At 37.4% G+C, this 18,787-nt stretch overlaps 2 protein-coding genes and 1 long non-coding RNA gene across 5 annotated transcripts in view; 2 read left to right on the forward strand and 1 right to left on the reverse strand.

Moving 5' to 3' along the window:
• LOC5576380 (cytokine receptor) overlaps window positions 1-11,047 on the forward strand; it is a 31,569-nt gene extending 20,522 nt beyond the window's left edge. For both annotated transcript variants that reach the window (XM_021844028.1, XM_001662546.3), the window contains exons 6-10: window positions 328-1,079; window positions 9,238-10,400; window positions 10,515-10,697; window positions 10,761-10,872; window positions 10,939-11,047. In XM_021844028.1, the coding sequence (XP_021699720.1) occupies window positions 328-1,079; window positions 9,238-10,400; window positions 10,515-10,697; window positions 10,761-10,872; window positions 10,939-10,988 (2,260 nt within the window). In that variant the 3' untranslated portion in view covers window positions 10,989-11,047. The remainder of the gene's footprint in view (window positions 1-327; window positions 1,080-9,237; window positions 10,401-10,514; window positions 10,698-10,760; window positions 10,873-10,938) is intronic.
• A 3,190-nt stretch (window positions 11,048-14,237) lies between these two features.
• LOC110675541 lies at window positions 14,238-15,154 on the forward strand. The gene is made up of 3 exons (XR_002499581.1): window positions 14,238-14,639; window positions 14,699-14,880; window positions 14,945-15,154. It is a non-coding gene; the product is annotated as an uncharacterized LOC110675541 (long non-coding RNA).
• A 3,252-nt stretch (window positions 15,155-18,406) lies between these two features.
• LOC110676378 overlaps window positions 18,407-18,787 on the reverse strand; it is a 32,678-nt gene continuing 32,297 nt past the window's right edge. Inside the window, exon 4 of one of the 2 annotated variants that reach the window (XM_021844030.1) lies at window positions 18,407-18,723. In XM_021844030.1, coding sequence (XP_021699722.1) covers window positions 18,644-18,723 — 80 coding nt within the window. In that variant the 3' untranslated portion in view covers window positions 18,407-18,643. The remainder of the gene's footprint in view (window positions 18,724-18,787) is intronic. The other variant, XM_021844029.1, reaches the window with a different exon arrangement.

Consider the following 18,787-nt stretch of genomic DNA (forward strand, 5'->3'; position numbering starts at 1 on the left):
CAGAAATCCCGTAGGTACGAACAAGTAAAAGGTACCAGAGTCATAAGGTAAAATAATGAATATCACTCGAGATAGGTAGACATGACACTCGACCTTCTGAAGAACATTACTATACACTGTTCCTTTGTAGATAATCAGCATTTTGATATATAACAATGTGAATTTATCGGTTTAGAGGTGATACTAAACTTTTCGAGGAGTGATTACATATCAAAAAATACCGGATCAAACGAGTCCGTACTTTTGACGGGTAGTGTTTATCTTAGTAGAAGTTTTGCTATGCACCACATTCGTCTGCAGTATTAATAAATTTTCCTTTTCTCACAGTAATATCACCGAAGGTCGAAATGGAAGCTCTATGATTCAGTTCAGGAATATGACTGACGGCAACTACACATTCGTCATACGAAGTTCCAACAGCGAGGGAGATTCGCTAGGTGCAAGTCATCTTTTTATTCCTGCTCGGAGATATCGTGCTCCGAAACCCGAAATAACGAAGCTACTCTCGGATGCTGGCAAATATCTGCTATCCTGGAAACTGGTCCCGGATTACGCATCCAGAATTACTTCCTACACCGTATTTTGGTGTAATTCTAGTAGTAATTCGCCCAACGATTGCAATGGTTCCATAAACTTTGATGAAATCGACAATACTAGAGACAGCTATGAACTGAACAACGTTAGCTCGACGTTAAATTTTGCTGTCGCTGCCAATGCCGGTAATCTGTCTTCGGGCATGGTGTGGGCGTCGTGTACAGCCACCCAGAAAAACGACATCGGCAAGCTGAAAACCATCTGGATCCCCGCTATGCAGTCAACCTACATCGATCTGGAGTGGAAACTAGAATGTGGAGATAGTGCAATCGTTGAGGGTTACAGTATCATTTACTGTCCCATCAGTTCACCGCGGGATCAAAGCTGCAAAGTCCCGGAAGAATCGCTTAACATTACGGGAACCACATCACATCGCATAACTGGACTGAAACCGTACGTCACGTACAAAATTCAAATAGCGATGTATTCGAAGACTCGCATAGGACCCCGGAGCGATCCGCTGTTCAACACAACGCTTGAAGATGGTGAGTATTGTTGTGTTACATGCTTTCAGAATGGCAGATTAAAATTTAACAATGATAGATTTGACCATTGAAAAACAACATCAACTAATATCTAAGCCTTACAAATCATAACTAGTCCACGTTTTTTGGGTCCTTCAGTCATCACCTCTTGCCCTGCTGGATATTATTTTAACAATTACGTTGTCTCTTTTTCTAAAATTCGCTGTAGGTGATTATTCCACTGATAGCATAGGGTAACCAATATATTTTGGACCCCTATATATTTTGGACTCCCTGGGCCATTTTCCTGCAGATTTCCCAGTTTAAAACGAAAGACCAACTCAATTCGCATGCCAGTTGGAAAGATATGACTATTCCGCACATGCATCAACCGTTCGTACATAGAAAATGTGTTTATTGTATCTGAAATTAATTTAATTTAATCGGTTCGTCCATGCAACCGTTACACACAGAAATTGAAGCCGTCAGAAATTTTCCAAATGTAAACAAGAACTTTTTTCAAATTTCTCTACTAAAAGCGTAGAATTTCTTCGGTTTCGATTGATTAGACTATGGGCAAGCATATTATACAACCATTTTTATCTCGTAGAGGAAGTTTGCCTCTACACTTTGGCATGTTCTTTGACTTGGTTACGCTGTGCAATTAATTAATTGGGACAAAAAACGAAAATCACTTCCTTAGGAGGTCCAAAATACGATCGTTACCCGTTACCGTTATTTCGTGAGATTAATTACATTCGCTCCTTTGTACTTTTGATACAATTCGTGATTCATGCCTCTGCACTACGCACCATTCGCATGTTTACCATGGTTCTCCGGCCTGTCTCTTTCATGTGCTGCGCTTCGGAGCGCTTTGTGCTGCCTTCGGAAGTATTTGTTTATAGGATCATTTTTTTCGTTTGAAACATTTTCTGGTCAGCCATTGCTAAAACCACTGATTCCCCCTCTATCTATACCTGCAGCCATGCACTTCGTTGTGACCCAGAGTAGGTTTACCAGATCCTTTGTCCTCCTTTTTGATCATGTTCCTCCCGTCCTCCTTTGGACTGAAAATGTCATCCTTTTTCATATTTTTCGAATATTCAATTTCATATCTATAAGTTTTCTGATCCTATAACATTTCCCCGAATACCATTACCCCGAAAACCATCACCCCGAAAGTCAATACCCCGAATGGTCAAGTACCCCGAAAACCAATACCCCGAAAACCATTACCCCGAATAGTCCGTTACCCCGAATACCATTTCCCCGAATGGACCATAACCCCGAATTTTCTTGGCACGAAAAATTGAAGATCCGACAAATGAATCCCATATACCTATTTCATAGAATTTTGATTATCATTTGAATTTTTGTTCTTAATGTTATCAAAGATTTATTATTCTTTTAATCAACAGCTATTCTTCATGAGCCAGGTGAGAACCCAAATTTTACTCACAGGCGTGTACTTGATTTTGTGAGAATGATTGTGTTCACGGCAATAAATCATTTTTCGAACTGATGATAATGCTGACATGTTAATATTAGATACATTTCCCGCCCTCTTTCAAAAGCGTTATATTATTTGTTAATGTATAATTATATTTTTATATTGCTGGAGGCAATGCGAGTTCAACATATTCTAAAATGTCATTAGACTATGGTTTGAAAAATGTCAGATGAAAATGTTAACTGATATTAAACTGACCACTATTTCAAAAGTACATCGCTAAAGAACAGCCTATGATAAAAGAAGAAAAAAATCACTGTTGAAAGCGTCAATAATTATGATGCCAACAATCACTTTGTTAGTGCAACTTCCGAAAGAATAGCCGATAACTAAAAGAAGGACAAATCTCTTCTTGGAAATTGTAATACTGACAAGATGTAATACAGACAAGTAATGCAGGGGCTTATTTTCATTTATTTTTTGAAGTCACTGCCAACTTTGAATTTCGCTCAAGACAATTTTGTCAGTCGATTTTTTTACCGCTATTGCTCAAACTTCAACTCAAACGGTACAACTCGAAAGAACAGCCTATAACTCAATGAAGAGAAAATCATTGATTTAAATTTTTACACTGCCATTATACAACCTCGAAAGAACAGCCGATGTTTGAAAGAATAAAAAATCACCAATAGGAATAGTAGTAACTTAACTCTCCCTTACTCGATATTCTGTATCTCGATATTTCCCCTAACTCGATGGAATGCGCGGTCCCTTCAATCTAGCATACTTTGATCCCTCTGTAAGTCGAAACCTCTCTAACTCGATGTTCCCTAACTCGATGCGATCTGTTTCAGTTTCCTATGCAAGTTTACCTCTCTAACTCGATATTTTCATGGAAATTTCCAAATATTCTCCAAATGTTCATAAATTTCATAAATTTGATAATTATGATTATAGTGATAGTAAAATGAAGGTTCACAAGTCATTTCAGGGTGATAAAAAATTAAAATTTTGAAGACTATGCAAAAAGTGTCACGTTGGCAAATGTACAAAAAATTTACTATTTTTCACATTTAATTTACTATTTTAAATGTACTTTGTCGAAACAATCAAAATTTCGAAAATTGAAAAAAATGTGTTCTGTATCTCGATACCTCCCTAACTCGATGATCCTTTCAATATCGAGTTAGGGAGAGATAACTGTAGTTACTAAGCCGAAAACTTTCAGGCTCAAATTCGCGAGCTTCCTTGAAGAATTTCTTGAAGTGCATCACTCATTTTCGGGGAAGTGTCGTATTAGGGGAACTGGTTTTCGGGGTAATTTACCATTCGGGGTAATGGTTTTCGGGGTAATGTGTCATTCGGGGTAACGTTGCATTCGGGGTAATGGTTTTCGGGGTACTGGTTTTCGGGGAGATGGTTTTCGGGGTAATGGTATTCGGGGAAGTGTTATAGGACCAAGTTTTCTGATTACTAATACGTTAGACTCTCCAGTATTTTTTTAGTCTTGAGTAAAGGTGAAAAAATGTTTTGTTTTTGGATATTATTAGTACTAATGATATTTGATTTGCCCATAAAGGTATCCTTTATGAACTCTTTTCTTTTACATGCTGTCTGTTGTCATTTTAGTGGGTGAAAGTGCTTTTTCTTCAGTAATATTTTTTTGCACGCAACTTACAAATATATAACAATTATCTTATTCCTAAGCAAAGTTGTCAACCAAACTAACAATCCCTAACCAAAATTCGAAAGAAGGAAATATTGTTTGGAGTGATTTCCTATGGGAATCTTTATTAAATAGCTACAACATATGAACACTATTAACCAAATAAGAGATCCCTACCCATAAACGCACTTCTTAACAAAAAGTAAATCAAAGAATGATCTTATGCGTGCCTATTATGCGCGGCGTGTGAGGTGTAACGAGTCGAATGAAGAGACAATCGTCCAATATGATTAACATAAATCGTCTTACGTCACTCGAGCGAAGATTTGTCTCAACTCACACGTCGCGCAGAATAAGCACAATTAAATGAATCACTCGTATGTTCAAAAACCACAGATCAAAAATCTTTGCATTTCTAAGAGCAAAACAAAATATTTTTTCTAAGGATTTCCTTAACTTAAGTATAGTATCAAAGAAAGTAGAAATGTAAGGTGTTTTTGGTTATTGTGTGACTTTTTAAATGGCTAAATTAGCTAATGGCTAAATGGCTAAATTAGCCATAGACAAGTCCATCATTCAAGTTTTCGGTGCGGAAACACGTTTTTTATTTATGTTGTTTCTCGAACAAATGATTAAACAGGGTGAAGAGCTAATTGGACACTTCCATGATTCACTTTGGCATGGGGGATTTTTCTCGGCCGAATTGAATGAAACAATAAAAAGCACATCAAAACGCACAAATGGTATCTAAAAATAGGCGCAGTAGCTTTCAAAAAAACCCACTGCCCAAGTGAATCAAAAGTGCCATGAATGGGTTACGGCTCCCTAATCAAGGTTTTCCAAGGTCATACTTATTGGAAATGTCCTTTTCACAAGCAGGAAAGCAAAATGTCTTCCTTTCGGAAATATTCTTCTGGTAAGCCTATTCCAGAGTCACGAAGGCTTTCAGCCAGCAATTAATACCAATGAGTCGACGTCAGAAAGGCGGAAACCTACAAGGCAGACTACCAGAAGGCGGAAAATTCCACAAGGCGGAAAGACCACAAGGTAGACCACTGCCGTTCGGTACTTTCCGCCTTTCGGTTTTATTTTGCCTTCCAGTGTTTTCCACCTTTCGGTACTTTCTGCACCTTCTGGTGTTTTCTGCCTTTCGGTTTATTCCGCCTTATGGAATTCTGCCTGCTGATAATAACGCCCTGTGGTTTTCGGTCTTTCCGGGTATTAAGATCATGAGATTGATATCGCACGCTATGTCTAAACGAGCAGATTATGCAAATCGAATGTACCTCGGATTTTTTTCCGCTAGAGTTCAGTATTTGGGTTACAGTCAACCCTCCATGAGTCGATGTTCCATTACTTGATATCGACTCATGGAACCATACAAAAAATATAAAATCATGGTTACTATGATGGTTCCTTCAAAAAGCTTTCTGAAGAATAGCTGTTCCATGACTCGATATTTCCATGAGTCGATGGTCCCTTCAATATCGACTCATGGAGGTTTGACTGTATATTTTTATAATCGGAAGGTTTCAAACTATTCCATCGGTAAAATTTTTCCAATACATTTTGTATGGACTGAAATGTGTAGGAAAACGTGATTTTTATTGATTTTCATAGTCTTTATTTGAAAAAAATAGCTAAAAAGTGGAAAAAAAATAAAAATTTCACCGTTGGAATATTTTAAATTCATCCGATTAAGAAAATATAACCCAAATACAGAACTCTAGCGGAAACAAATCCGAGGTTCATTCGATTTGCATAATCTGCTGGTTTAGACCTGGGATGGAGAAACCAATACAAAATTTCTCTACGTCACAGTGAGCCGAGATTTTGCTGTCACGAACTGTCACTGTGAGCCCGGATCTTAAACAATGGACAAACATGATAAAAGCGCGTAATTAGCCTATACATATTTTTGCATTTCACCAAAAGTAGCAAAAATCGAATTAGAATCAATTCATGCACATTCAAAAGTAACGTCACGAGAGCACCGTTTATTCTAATTGAATGTAACGTATTAGAATGAGGTTCTTTTTACTGTTTTCTTTAAAACTGAAAATTAAACGCATAGAAAACTGTGGCCCTTTTTCAATGTTTGTCCAGAGAGATCGAAGATACACAACAAATGAAAACTAGCGATTTTCACTAAGCCTGCCTTGATTGTCGTTGGCAAACTGGAGTTATCTTGCAATTTGGAAAACAATTGTATCCAATTTCGTGTGTAGTATCGGTGCCTCCCTCCCAGGTTTAGACATAGCGTGTGTCGTTCGCAAAATCAATAAAAAGCGACCATGCGTTAATATTACATTTCCTCTGCACGACAGACCTAATAATCGCATCCTCGAGTGCAATGAATTCGAAAGTGTACCTTCTTGCTTCGATCCGTCTTCAGCAGGCTTGATAGAAACTCCTCGGCGATGCAAAGATGAGGCGATTTCGACGTTTTTTTTTCTTCTGAGGAGTAAAAACTGACTCAAAATTTTCAACACAGATCCTCAAGCGATTCGAGCGAGAGTGCAAAAAAATACGAGGATTTTCTCTGGTACTCTCTCTCTTGCTGCGATGCTCACCTTTACTCACGCTTCAAAAGAACTCTTGAGGGTCCCGTTCGAACAAGACACTCGGAGTTGTGATGGCACTCTGTTTTGATGCAAAATTACTCTGTTGTGTTTTGTGATGCATCTTCCTCGCTCATTTTTCGTCGCCTCTTTGCTTAGCATTTTTTCGCTCCCTCGCAAAGAGGCAAAAGCAGCACCACGCGGCTTTTGAGTATGTCACCGAGTCAGCAGTCCTCAAGATATACAGTATTGGACAAAACATTTCCAACTTTTTTGATTTTCCATACAAAATGGTCAACTTTGGAGGCTTTGATACCAGTTATTAATCGATCGATTTGAATGAAATGTTCACAACACGTCAGACATAAAATTAATTTCAACATATAAATGATTTTTCCAACCGCGAGTTCAAAAGTAAAAAGTAAACGATTTACCTGAAAATAGGAAAGCCCTGCCAAAAACTGTCTTCAGCAAACTTGATCATTTTGTCTAAAACTACAACTTTTCTTAAGGTACCATAACGCTATTCCTTTAACTGAGTCACGTAAATTAAAAAAAATGTCAAAAACTTCACTTCACTTATTGTATTTGAACTCATGATAGGAAAAATCACTCAAAAATATGTGTTGAAATCAAGACAAGTTATGTCTGACGTGCTGTGAAAATTTAATTGAAATCAGACTTCAAATAACTGAGATCCAAGCCTCCAAAGTTGACCATTTTGTATGGAAAATCGATCAAGCTCACCCTCTTTCGGTAATGCAGCCTCAAGGTTACTTGAAGTACATTGTTTTCAAATGTAATCACGATAAACAGCAGTTTTTTTCTCTCAAGCCCGAGCTAAATTTCAAATGAAAGTTAATATAACAAAGATATATAAGATTACAAAACTGTCCTATATGATCTTATGGATTTAATATGGCATAGGACGCTTATTCGTACAGTGAAGGACACACTCAATTGAGTTAAACTAATTTTTATTCTTTTACCAAGATCAGCACAGCGGTCAGCAAATTAATTTTAACTGATATGTCAGCAAAAAATCAAGTTTATTTAGAGCATCAACTTTTGGGTGCCGCTGACATTAACCCTCTAATATCCAACCCTGCCTTTAGATTGGACACAATTTGGAATTTTGTGTATTTTTTCGTAGCTCGGAAGTCAAAATGATTTTATTTTTGGCTTAAACCCTGACTCATAACACGCATATAAGAAAAGTTTTTCATGACTTTTGAAACTTTTTTGTATTTTTGAAAATTGTTTGAATAATTGTATTCTTATACAACCTACAAATGCCAGGGGTTCATTGACCATATAGTATAAAATATCGTACCTTTTATATTTTTCTACAATCAACTTATCACAAAATAAGAGCTTGGTGGTATTAAAATAATTTCAAACCTGTTTTTCCGTTAATTACAAGGAAAACAAAAAAAATATGAAAAAAACTTTAACTTTCATTTAAAGTATCGTAAAAACATGAATTTTTATTATTGCTAAAAATAAGTAACTAGAAGAGTCTTCAAAGAAAAAATGAAAAAGGATAGGGATGTTCAAAATAAAAATTTTAAAAATTAGAAACCAAAATTCGTAGTTTTGCGAATAAAAATAAATCATTACCCAAAACGTGTTTAGAACGATTTTATATAACTAAAAATGATATTTAGATCGAAAATAAAAATTTGGGCATTCGCTTTTACTGAGATGTCAGCAAACAACTTTTAATATCATTTTTCAGTCTGTTGAAAACTGTATTTTTCATTTTGTATAATGATTGACTGCCGTTCTACGCATAGTCACACGTCAAATGGAAGCTAACATATATTTTCGAATGTTGAACGATTTAGCGATGCCTATCTTCTTGTGATAAACCTTTCCCATATATATGTAAGCGGCTTATTCATTTGGATCGTAGTGCAATTCTTACCAGTTCCGATCAATCACGGTGTAGCAACCTATGCTATGCTTGAGAATCTCTCCCGTTATCTCGTCCCTCCCTGCAGCCTTATTGTTTTCTGCTGGCTCATAGCCTTATCCCCGTTTATCGATAGATACTTTTCCATTTTTGACATTTTATCGATCAGTAAATTACCATAAGATATTTCACATGACGGGCACTGACACGGTATTGTACCACGCTCCATTGTCGATTGCATAAAACCTCTGCATGTCGTTCTAGTCTACCGTGTTTTATGCTTCTGCCATACCACTTTCTTCACTGTGTCTGTTCATTCTGCGGTTGATTCGCTTTTCTTTGGCTCTCGCTGCTTTGTAAGGCTCTCTGTTCAATACCGACCAATACGACCACTAGCATATTTTTTTCTACCTGTCTGTGGCACCCTTCAACAAATCAATTGTTTGATCTTCGTCGTTGATTATTGCCTTTCATATTTGTTTACTCGAAACGATGGAAAACCTTGACCAATTTTAGCTTCAACGACTTAACGAAGAATCGTAGAAGCAACAAGGCGCAACTGATGATCTAATCTTTTTCTTCCGCAGCACCATCTCCACCACGAAACTTGATGCTGAAAGATGTTCGTAACGACTCGGTCATTCTGCACTGGGATCCACCGTTGCAAATAAACGGTGGCAAAATGAACTACGAAGTCTGGTACAATCATCAGCATAAGAAAATTGATCCCGAAAACTATACCGATCATGTTACGTACAATCTCACCGGTCTGGAGCCGTTCACCAATTACAAGATCATCGTTCGAGCCTACACGATTGCTTATTCTAACAATTCCAATTCAGTTGATGTGACAACGGAGATTGGAACTCCAGGAATCATGCAACAGCCGGGCTCGGTAGATTCGAATAGTACCAGGTTATCGATTATATGGCAACCACCGGAGAAGAAAGCCGGCTGTATGGAATACTATGAGCTTAAAATTAAAACAAATACCCAGACGGAGGAGTCGGCTATAATAATGCGCGTATCTGGTACAAGATGTACCTTAAAACGTACGATCTGCTTGGGGTCGGCAGACTCCAATAGGACCGACAAGTACGAGTTCTCAGTACGAGCTGTAAATGTCATTTTGAGTCCCCATGCGCCTAACTATACCGAATGGAACAGACTGGCATGTGATCAAAAGTATTCTTATTACTTGAATCATGGAGTGCCTAACACGTATAACTATCACTCACATCCCAGTGGATTAGAATGCGAGCTTAATGGACATAGTGTTCCTTTCATAGACTGGATGAAAATAGATCAATATGCTACTATTTTACACGGCGAATGGTCATGGCCACTGACGCATTGGTGCAATTACGGCCCGAGTAATACGGAGGCCATTATCTTTCTATCGTTTGTCACGTGTTTGGGAATCATAAGTCTTCTTATCTGCACCTACATGAGCTTGAAGAAAATGAAGCAAATCAAAAACATAAAGGTTGTGCTACCAGATGCTTTGAATGACATTGTGGCATCGGATAAGCCCGATGTATTCAAAGAGAGCAATGACAGCTATGTGAATGGATACTCGGATAAGAATGCCGGCGATACGTTGCTCTCGTACTCGCCCAGCCATCGATATGTGAAGAACAATTTGGATGATTCCACCAGTATTGGTTCAAATGACGAGAACATTGACAACGATGACGGAGTGGTGGATGGCGAAGTGGATTTATTGTCACTATCAGATGATGGAAAATCGGTGAGTGCCAAATGAATTAAACATTTCAGAATTGTGGCTATGCAATCAACAATTAGGTCCCTGTTTCTAAGTATTTGTTTCATCATATTCTATTTTGTTTCCTCCTTTTTGCAGCAACGATACTTACCTATGGAACAGGATTTATGCCAACCGTCTGAACCGACCAATACTGATATAATAGATATAAGGTCTAATGTTAATAAGGATAATGTTTTAAGTTTGCCGTCAACAGGATACGTTTTAGCACCTGTAGCAAAACCGAGCACAAATGGATATGTCCAGGCACCTTTAGCTAAGGTATTTACTAATATCATTCCTGTTGAAAAGCCGTTGCATTTTAGTTTTTCCTTTTCCAAACAGCCCGCCGTCACGTCCAATTACATTCAGCCAAGTGCTTTTACTGGAATCAATAATCCGAGCCTCTCGAAAACATCGATCATTGTGTCAACCACAGATGCCGATGGAATCTCTGGTAAGAATCAATTTAGCCGGATGCACTTTTCCATCTAATTTAATAACGTTCTTTTTACATTTCTAGGATACGTTACTCATAAGCAACTGTCTGATTATGGTCTGAAAATGCAGTAATTAATGTCAATGTTTGGTAAAACTGTATTAAACAATATATATTGTTGTACTGTATACTATTTGATGGTTAATTTGTTATTTATATCACACCTTCAAAGACTTCACTATCCCAAAAACAAAATTTAATATTTGAATTGAAACTTGCAATTTAAAGATTTAGTTGTCACGCCCGAATTTGGCACAACACCTTCACAATTTCCATAACGCCCTTCCAGTGATAATTGTTAAGATGCTGACATGGGTGTAGCCAGAATTATCGTCAGGGAGCGAACGATCTTTGTGGGGTTGGAAAAGAGGCTTAGAATCAACCTAAGACAATTTCCAAGAAAATTTCAACAAGCGATTCATCCAGTAATAAATCTAGGTTTATTTTTCACCTAAAACAAATATTCAAATTGCGATAACTTTGCTGTTTCTCAATTTTTATTTGCACAATTTTTCCATACATTCTCAAAAAAACTCTTTTAGTTTAAGAATCCGTGTCGATATTAATCATTGGTGATCTAATTTTGAAGATATTCCACTTGGGCGATCAGGTGGCCAATAATCGAAAAAATGACTTGTTCTGATAGGTTTTTCATGTACAACATTCCATAGTAAACACTTTTATTGAGATATTCCTAGAACATTAGGTGTAAGTCTATTAGAGGGCAAAATCTTTAATATCAAAAAAAAAAAAAAAAAAAAAATAGAATGTTGACTTTACAATGCCAGGTGATAAGAAGCTACTCTGAAAAATCATACAAATCGGTTTAGTATTCTTGCATCATATATCTAAAAAATAACGTTATAATGTTATTTTTAAGTTTTCAAGTTCTTTATATGGCCAGCCTGGTACTAGAAACCTAAATGCTCATTACTCAAAGACGGTTATAACCAGAGGCGTCTGGTCAGGCTGTTCAACCTGTTCATTAAACAGGTAGACCATTTGAATCAAAATCGTACGACTAATTTAAAAAAGCAAATCTAATTCAACAAATATTAAAATAGCATGAGTGTGGGTTCATATGCACTACATAGAAAGTTGCATAGCAATTGCCCCAAGGCGCCAAGAACGATCGCGTAGTGTGCTGCGTTCTGGCACCATGTAAAAAGCTCGCTTGATATCCACAGCACGAGCGTGGTGCTTCACTAAAGACAGCAGCGCAAAAGTTAAAGAGACATGCCATCGAAAAACACAACACTGTGCGTTCAACCTGTTCAACTGCTACTGTTGAACCAAATCCCATATAACTAAGGTCCCACATACATTCACAGCCTAATAATCTGTACACGCTCAAACGCATACATGTGTGGAAACAACCCGCTCAACGAAAGAACTTGAAAAGGTTTAACTTTTTCCGAAAGATTCGTGCAATTTTGATGCTAACTTTCATGCAATACGAAATCGGTTGCCCTCGACACGTTCAACCAGCCGATTTGAACAAGCTGAGGAAGATGATAAAAGCTCAGGAAAAATGTATTATTAATTTAGCGCATTTTTTTTTTCGTAGACTGCTCTTATTTCCATATTTTAATAATAGATGATTCCTCATCTGTTTACTCTATAGTTTATTGTGGCATTTATGTTGTTTTATTAGAAAGATTAACTTTTTTAACGGAATTGACCCGACACCTAAACGGACAGCGTACAAGTCATTCGTGATGTGTTCTTACACTGCATTCATACAATTCAAGTATTGCAACGCTCATTTTTTAAATTCACATCCAGCGACGGCGGTAATCTGCGCGCAATTCAAAAGCAACGTCAAAATTCAAGTAGGTTTAATTTTTTTTCTAGTTCTTCAAGGAGGCGAATGCTTCAAATTAGCTAAATCTGAAACATTTGATTTTTTTTATTATCACTGCGAACACAACATTTTCAGTTATTCGCATTCCGTGGATTTTTCTTGCCGAGCATAGGTATTACTCTTTTTTCTAAATTTCTGCCGGATACACGAGATTAATATGCAGTTGAAAATATTCGAAAGTCAAGTAAACCGTACCTGGTAATAGTAAAAAATCAATCCCTGCAGTTATCTTACTAAATGCAAGGATGCATATTTGCACATTGATACATTGCCCACATTATTATGGGTCACCTTGTCACGATTATGAGTCACTCTGTTCCACACGCATTTCAAATGGAAATGTCCCATAAAGTGGGTGACCCATGATAGTGTGACCACTGTACATTAGACAGTTTCACAAAAATCAAAATTTCTGGGATTCAACCAGTCACGCCCAAGTCCTAGTTGCAATACTAAAACAAACTACCAGACAAATTTTCATCCAATTTGGAGAGTCGAATTTGTGTTTTTTGGCTATTTTTTACATTCAAAAAATTCTAACAAGAATTAGGAAAAATAAACATCAGAATGAATACCACTAGTTGAACATATTATTAGTACTTTACAACTTTTGAGGGTGTCCGGCCATTTGGCCGAACGCCGTTTGGCCGAATGTCGTTTGGCCGAACGCCATTTGGCCGAACGGGTCATTTGGCCGAATGCCGTTTGGCCGAATTACGAACAAAAAAAATCAAATTACTACAGCACTCATGTGTTAGATTCTTAGGTGTTACCTAATAATTGATCAGCTTATTAATTGATTTTAATGATGTGACGGGACGTCATGTTTGTCACTATATAAGTGCTCCAAGAGAATGATAAAATTGACCCGTTCATTCAGAACTAACTCCACTCATTGTATCAAGACTCAATGCTCGTGGTTGTTTCATCTGAAGCTACCAACGGTATGATAGGGTTCCACTTTTTTAATGATTTCATTACAAGTATTTCCTTCTTTAAAGCATAGGCTATTCTTTCGAGTTATACTGGTTTCATTACTATTGGCAATAGTTCAGCTTATATTTTAATTGGAAATTTTACCTTCTTTAAATCCTCGGCAGTTCTTGGTAGTTATTTTAAAATAAAAATTGTTTGCATCGCACTTGCTTAAATTTTCATAAGAGATTTTTCCTTCTTTTGATCATAGGCTGTTCTTTCTGTTTCTTCTCCAATATTAGGATTGCAACGTGTGAACAGAGCTCTGCACCGTTGTTTGCGTATAACAGTAAACCGATTGACTCGGTGAAAAATTACGTGGAAAAAACTCACAGTTTCTCCATTGTGAAAAGAAGGAGCCAACATTTGCGGTCACTAGAATTATAAACTTAATACGATTCGCGGATCGAAACAATCCAGTCCTGCAGCAGGACTTATAAGTCGTGAGCCGTATTAGTTACTGTCAAAAGCTGACTACAAACACAATGCAAAAACTTCTGGTGGCAGCTATTACCGCTAGCAGAAAAGTGAATATTTGCTTACATTTAGGATGTTGTTCTTTCAGCACTGAATGTTTGTTGAATTAACATCAAAGAGCCAATTATGTGTACATCGATGATCATTAACCTTAATTAATCGTTCTTATTTTTACTATGCCATACAATAGTAATCATGACCACGAAAACGTTTATGTTTAATCAAACATTATGATGACAACCACAAATTGGTAACCATTCGAATAGTGGTGATTACCATGATACGTAGTTGACTACAGTGCTTTGAAAGACTCAATTTTTGATGTAGGCTTGTAAAACATCTAGCACGAAGCATCTACTTCAATGCAATTCAAGTTGATTCTACTACGAATTTCCTCGAAACTGCGTCGGTAAGTGAATACGCATCACATATAAGAAATGTAAAATCAATATTTGCTCAATTTCCCAGGACCTCAAACTAAAAAAACATGTCGGAATTCAACCCACCACGGACGACTCAATGTGGATGATAGTTCCGTGATGGCCGCGGATGGTTCCAGCGAAATGATTCACAACAACAAACAGGTCGAGTGCAACGAAGAGGGGATCCGCGACCTAAATGGGTTTCCAGACATTTCGGTGGCACTGTAGGTAAGAATTGTCTTTCGAGTTCGCAAATTTACGTAATTTCAACCAAGACCTTTCGCCTTTCAAGAAGATAATGGCTAACCCGAGCTGCAGGAACATCGATGCATACACCGACGAGATCGAAATAAATTCCCTGAATGACCAACCAATGTCAGCAGACCTCATCCGGCACCTTCGAAGACGCCGGCTGCTAACAATTTCGCCGAGGGCTACTCAGCAGTGTGCCATCCAACTTTTTTTTTTTTTTATGTCTTTATTTATGTGAATTTTAACACATCCGGCTAGTTCTTCACTCGTCAGAGAGAGTAAGACGGACTCCTCGCAAAAAAGAAATAAAAGGTTAGACCAAAGGGGCCTACCTTCGAGCCCAACCACGGGGTCTCGCCTATCGTTTAATTACAGAGTTAATTTTTTACAATACAAATTAAAATAAAAGCAAAGAATCACAAACACATTTTCTTCAGTGTGGAGGTTTTCTAGTTCATTTGTTCTTCTACCTGCCACTAGGTGGCCTCTGAATGTTGCGTGCAAGCTTGAGATGTTTCGTTGCCATCGTTCCACTTTGACATCTAAGCATTTCCTCTCTTCACTGTCAATCATTTGATCCGTATGAAAAGTGAAGAAGTTTTCCACATGGAGGCTGCCGAGAATCCGGGGAAAAATACAGCGGAGGCGACTGGTGTTCGATGGAGGGAGCAGATTCGGAAAGCAGCTCTTCGAGGGGGACGACTATTATCGCCGCGGGAAATTTGTTGGAGAGATGAACCACCGCATCGAAATCAATCGTTCTGGTTCTGTCGAAGAGCCATCCAACTGAGTATCACAGGTTCAAATACTTATACATTTATTTTTAATGTGAGAAAAATAAATCAACAAATTCGCTGTTTCTTTTTGTTTTGTTGACAGTTCATGGACAAAATAAACAATCTACCATGCGACAACAAAACTGTGGGCAATTTTACTATGCCTCGATGTTAATTATGAATATAGACATGGTAAATCTGACCACGCTCACATTTCCTGTCAAAACATGGTAAAATTCACAACGGTATAGTTTTGCCAATAATGTTCCATTTTCCGTTGAAATCAAGTAGTAACATATTTTTAAAAGCACCCTCAATATGGTTGCCGGTACTATGTTTTTCATATCAGTGTACAATAACATGCTAACTGTAATTCACTATTATTTCATATTTCGGCCATAAGGCATTCGGCCAAATGGCATTCGGCTATAAGGCATTCGGCCAAATGGCATTCGGCCAAATGACCCTTTCGGCCAAATGGCGTTCGGCCAAACGGCATTCGGCCAAATGGCATTCGGCCAAATGACCCGGAACCCTTTTGAGAACACTGTATGCCGATAAGAGATGGTTTTGACCTCATTAAATTGATTTCTGTTCATTAAAGTACCTGTAAAACATACATTTCTCTACAGTTTTTGTTCTACGAGATTCTAAACTTCATGCCTAATCATAAAAGTTCAATCGTAGTATCATTTCTTTGTCATTTCTGAACATTATTGTAGTACATCATTTTTGTATCCGAATTACAGATAAATTGTAAACAATCGTCGGAAACACGACATTCCTCATTCCCCTGCATTTAGAGCTGCTGCTAAATGGCGCAATTGCTGACATGTTACAAAATTGAACATAGTAGCTTGGCTTTTTCAATGATGGATGATGATTGAAGAAAACATCTAGCAAATGTCATTAACGCAGTCGTGTTTCAAACAACATTCGCATTTGATGCCTTGCATTTACATATGTGATAGCCCCGAGGTCAAACTTCTCGACTACTGATCTCGAGGATCAGAGTTTGATTACGGGAGTTCATTTAGAGTGTTCTTTTTTTCCAATGGACCAAATGACTTGAGGCCAACAAATTTCATCACGATTCATTGTTCAAAACTTCAAAAGTGCATATTGTGGCTGAGTCTTAATCAATAGAACTCACAAAAATCTCCCACTCCTAAGTGAATGAAGAGAAATGCTCAAGTACTGATTGGCGCCTTTAGTCCTTTTTCTATGCTGCATATAATAAACATTGGTTTCACTCGAAAAAAAAGAATCATAATTGAACTTCGATTCTCAAGATCAGTAGTCGAGAAGCTTGACCTCGGGGCTATATCACATATGTAAATGCTTGGCATCAAATGCGAATGTTGTTGTTGTACATTTTGTTATTTTTGATATGTTTTGTAACTGGAACGTGCAAAATTCAGTTAATCATCAATTCACCGTTTGAATAGGCGTTATAAACAAAATAAAAAAAAAAAAAATAGGGGAATAGTACTAATTTTCGACCCACAAGAAATCTGTGCCAATTTTCGGATTTTTATACAAAGTAGGCCAAAAATGGATGAGTGGGTCGAAAATTGGTGTCTTCCACTATTTACTGTTGTTGCACAGGTGGTTGGTTTGGGCACGCGACGCCTCTGGTTATAACAAAGTACTTCATTTTCTCACAACATACTCGCATTTATGTATTGTTCCGAAGAGTGAATATCCGGATACGATAAAAATTCTGTAGTTTGAGAAATTTACGTGGGTTATGGCTACGCGTTGGTTCCCCAAGACATTTTGGGATATCTCCGGATCTAAATGACAATTTAGATATTTTTTTCACACATTGGTGTGTTCTTACGAGTTGTTTATTTCGCACATGGATTTTTTTCAAATTATAGAATTTGGGAGATAAGAAAATTGTGTTTTTTGTTATAGCTCCACCATGCGGTGGAATTATCAACTAACCAATGTGTAACATAGTAGCCCTACCCCTGTGTTGCAAATAATTACCGAAGAAAGTTAGTTTTATGCTGAAAGGGAGATCCGATACAAAATTTCTGTACATCAGAGTGAGCCGAGATTTTGCTGCAACGAAAACCGAATTTAGTACTATACCATTTAATTCCACTAGAGTTTGTATCCTTTGACAGATACGCGTATTTCGACCTCAACTGTAAGGCCGTCTTCAGTGTCGTGTACTAGACTCGACTTGTTCTTCAAGTCGAGTCTAGTACACGACACTGAAGACGGCCTTACAGATTGTCTTAAGGCCCAAGTAAAAATGGAGCAAATGTAAAAAAGGCAGTTTTCGCCGTTAAAATCGACAAATCGAAAAAAATAAAAACACACAACTGTTTTATTTCCAAAATAAAAAGGCTGTGTGTTTTTATTTTTCCCGATTCGTCGATTTCAAGGGCGAAAAGTGCTTTTTCATTTTTGACATTTGCTTCATTTTTACTTGCACCTTAATTTATATGCTTTTATGTGGCTCACAGTTCAAAGAGGCCTCAAGTGTACGTAATATAAAACAAAACGGTACTCCTCCCGCCAAGAAACACCCCTTTTTTATATATTTTTAAGTAAAACTGAATTAAATTTTCTTTCCAAAACAGCAGAAAAATAGTAAACCGATTGAAATTCCGTGAGATTATTACGATTTGAATTTAAGGTTAATTTGACTCCGCCGCACAGACAGAAGGTTAAAGGGACATGTGATATTACAAGCATCAAATACATTTATCTATTTTTTGGAAACATTTATCATTTATTAATGACTCATCGTTACATATAATTACTTATCCAATATAACATTTTTCCTTGACCTAAATGGTGCTAGCCTTTTCAACATTTTAGTGCTCCAAAATAATTGTATATGTGACTGAATGTGAAACGATCTTTGATTATAATTACTTCTGGGTAAAAGATTGTTACCAGGTAGTGTTGGTCCATACGCTTTGCATTGCTCTCCAAATGGGCTTTTACGCGTGAATGTAATGGTTTCGTCGTTTTTGGCACTTCTCATAAGCAAGGTAGATCAGTGCCAGCGTGATTAGAATGCCTGGAATAGAACAGAAATGTCAGTTGCCTTTTCTAAAACTAGATATTTCGTATAGCATAGCATA

This window comes from Aedes aegypti, chromosome 2 (genome assembly GCF_002204515.2).
Source record: "Aedes aegypti strain LVP_AGWG chromosome 2, AaegL5.0 Primary Assembly, whole genome shotgun sequence".
Lineage (NCBI taxonomy): Eukaryota > Metazoa > Arthropoda > Insecta > Diptera > Culicidae > Aedes > Aedes aegypti.